The sequence below is a fragment of the Nanorana parkeri genome, unplaced genomic scaffold, assembly GCF_000935625.1.
Source record: "Nanorana parkeri isolate BGI_ZX_2015 unplaced genomic scaffold, ASM93562v1 scaffold30, whole genome shotgun sequence".
NCBI lineage: Eukaryota > Metazoa > Chordata > Amphibia > Anura > Dicroglossidae > Nanorana > Nanorana parkeri.
Genome location: NW_017306298.1, coordinates 1,007,901 through 1,010,269, shown reverse-complemented (window position 1 = coordinate 1,010,269; position 2,369 = coordinate 1,007,901). Strand labels below are relative to the sequence as shown.

The window sequence follows — 2,369 nt, the reverse complement described above, 5'->3', positions numbered from 1 at the left end:
AACAGGCACATATATGACACCACAAACTAAAACAACAACAGAAACTAAGGTGTGAACCCCCTCAGAGGCTGAACTCTGGGCTCTGGTCCCACCCCTGCTTCCCACTTTCAGGCCTGCAGGTGGCACAAGAAGCTGAAAAGCTGAAGCAGAGAGAGGGGTGTCATCTGCTTAGCTATTCATAACAAAATGATTCCTCCTTTGCAAGGTTAAACATTTCACATGCATGTATTTTAATGTTAAATTAAGCTGTTTGCCTGAAATTCTGCTTAAACACAGATTAAATTCAAAATGTAATAATAAATAAATGTATTATTATTATTTAATTTTCATTTTTTCATTTTAGGACATGTATTTGTTTTTCCAGTGGATGTTACACTCTGCTGCTATTTTAGCTTCAAATAGCCCTTACTGGGGTTTTTTAAAATCTTCCTTTGAATTCTCAGCCATAACCTCTTTCTTATTACAAAACTTTTATCACATTTAGCTCAGTTCACTTTTCCCCTTTTGCCCTTGTTGTTCCCAGGCAGTAAATCATGGTTATTATTTTACATTTTGCATGCCGCCCTCTGCAGTACACGCATTATGTAATATTAAAATTATTAACTGCCACATTGCGGGATAAGTGACCTACCCATGGTGTCAAATCCTCTTAACCTTTGTAACAACTTTACAGGCAAGTCTCACTGGGAACATATGTATAATTTTTCTTAATTATCTTCAAGGCGGCATCGTTTCTGTAATCTTTTCGGTTCATCTGCCTTTTGTCAGCACGTACGTGTTGGAAGGAAAATGAGGTGTTAGGAGTATAGCAAGTGACACGTTATAGAACCTGCATCATTACCCTGTGAGACTCATCTAGGATAGAGCAGGGTGGAAATACCAGAGGTCTTCTCCGCAGCGCTATGAACCGTAAAATTCTGCCGCGGTTGTAAAAAGGATCACTGCCGGGAAACACGGATCGGCCACTAAGTTGTGGATAGTGTTTAGCTTCTAATAGGTTTGATTATTCAGCTATGATGACCTCTTTATTAGGACAGAATGTTTCATTTTCTGGTGTTTTTCACTGATTTAATGTCTTTCTACTAGGCTGGCATGATCCTGAGTAAAGCATTGCCACAGATCTGCCTGACTGTGGGGGAGCCCATTATTCTGAGCACTGCAGATGGTGCCATTATGGAAGGTTATAGACTCGCACTTCAGAAAAGGTAAGACTGCTTAGCTGGTGACCAGGGATGGCAGACAATATTTTTTTTTCAAAGGTACACAGGCCAAAGCTCTTACGTCTCTCTCCATATCACCTGTGAGATGACAGTGACTCGGTCTGGACACTTTCGGCTGGATTGGATTTCTGTTAATGATGCTGACTAGCCACTCTTAGAATCAGACAGGGTAGAAAACCTGACCCGGTTGCTATCTATGATCGCAGCTGCATCTTCTTGCTTCTACTCCCCTCTCAATTGACACACACATCAATGTCAGGAAAGCTTAGGGAGCAATCTAAAGTTGAAGATTGTTTAGCCTGGGTTATACCTGCACGTCTGACCGCACTCTAAAGTCTGTGGCTAGCTGTAAAAGGTTAGCCCACCAAAAACTGGTATTTCAATATTTTTTTTAATACTTCAAGTTTATTTCAAACCAAGAAAAAATAAGGATATTGCAGATTAGCGGTTCTTAGATGTGGTGGCTGCATTAGATTTCTTTATTCAGGCTTTTTACTTCTGTTTTCACCTGGCGATCCTGCCAGTAACACACTTCCTTTTTCTTTGGGTATAGTGACAGAGTTTCTTTTTATGCATTGCAGACACCTCCATTGCCAGCCTTATCTCAGGGAACTGAAGCAAGTGACTGGAAAAATCAATTTCTCTGTTAAGATCAATTGGCCCAGAGGGTGTTTCTACAGCCCATGGTCAGCCCTTACGAAAATACTAGTTTTCCAGTTTAACCGTTATTGGCCATATGGAATGATGTTCATCCTGTGTCTATGGGTAGTCTAAGGCCTTTTTCACACCAAATGCAGACCAGATCCGGTCAGGTTTCTGCACACGCAGTGTAGTGGGTTGTGCCGCGTTTTAGACGCGTTTTGGATGCGTTTTTGATGCGTTTAGAGCCGGTTTTGGTAAAAAAAAATATATATATATTTTTTTTAAGTTTAACATGGACTTTCAGGCACTTGCATGCGTTTTTGATGCGTTTTAGCGTTTTAGATGCGTTCCAGACCAGATCCAGAGCAGGTAAAATAGGGCTTGCCGCATTTTTTTCATACGGTCTGGATCTGGTCTGGATCCGCACGCTGCGATGTGAACTGGAGGTCAAAATACCATAGGAATACATTGGACGCAGTTTTGATCCGGTCTGCACCTGCTCTGGTC

At 41.3% G+C, this 2,369-nt stretch overlaps 1 protein-coding gene across 1 annotated transcript in view; it reads left to right on the top strand.

Moving 5' to 3' along the window:
* Window positions 1-813: 813 nt before the first annotated feature.
* The window catches only part of DCDC5 (doublecortin domain containing 5), a 90,492-nt gene continuing 88,936 nt past the window's right edge, over window positions 814-2,369 (top strand). Inside the window, exons 1-2 of the mRNA XM_018567677.1 lie at window positions 814-997; window positions 1,087-1,205. Of these exons, the coding sequence (XP_018423179.1) occupies window positions 1,093-1,205 (113 nt within the window). The 5' untranslated portion in view covers window positions 814-997; window positions 1,087-1,092. The remainder of the gene's footprint in view (window positions 998-1,086; window positions 1,206-2,369) is intronic.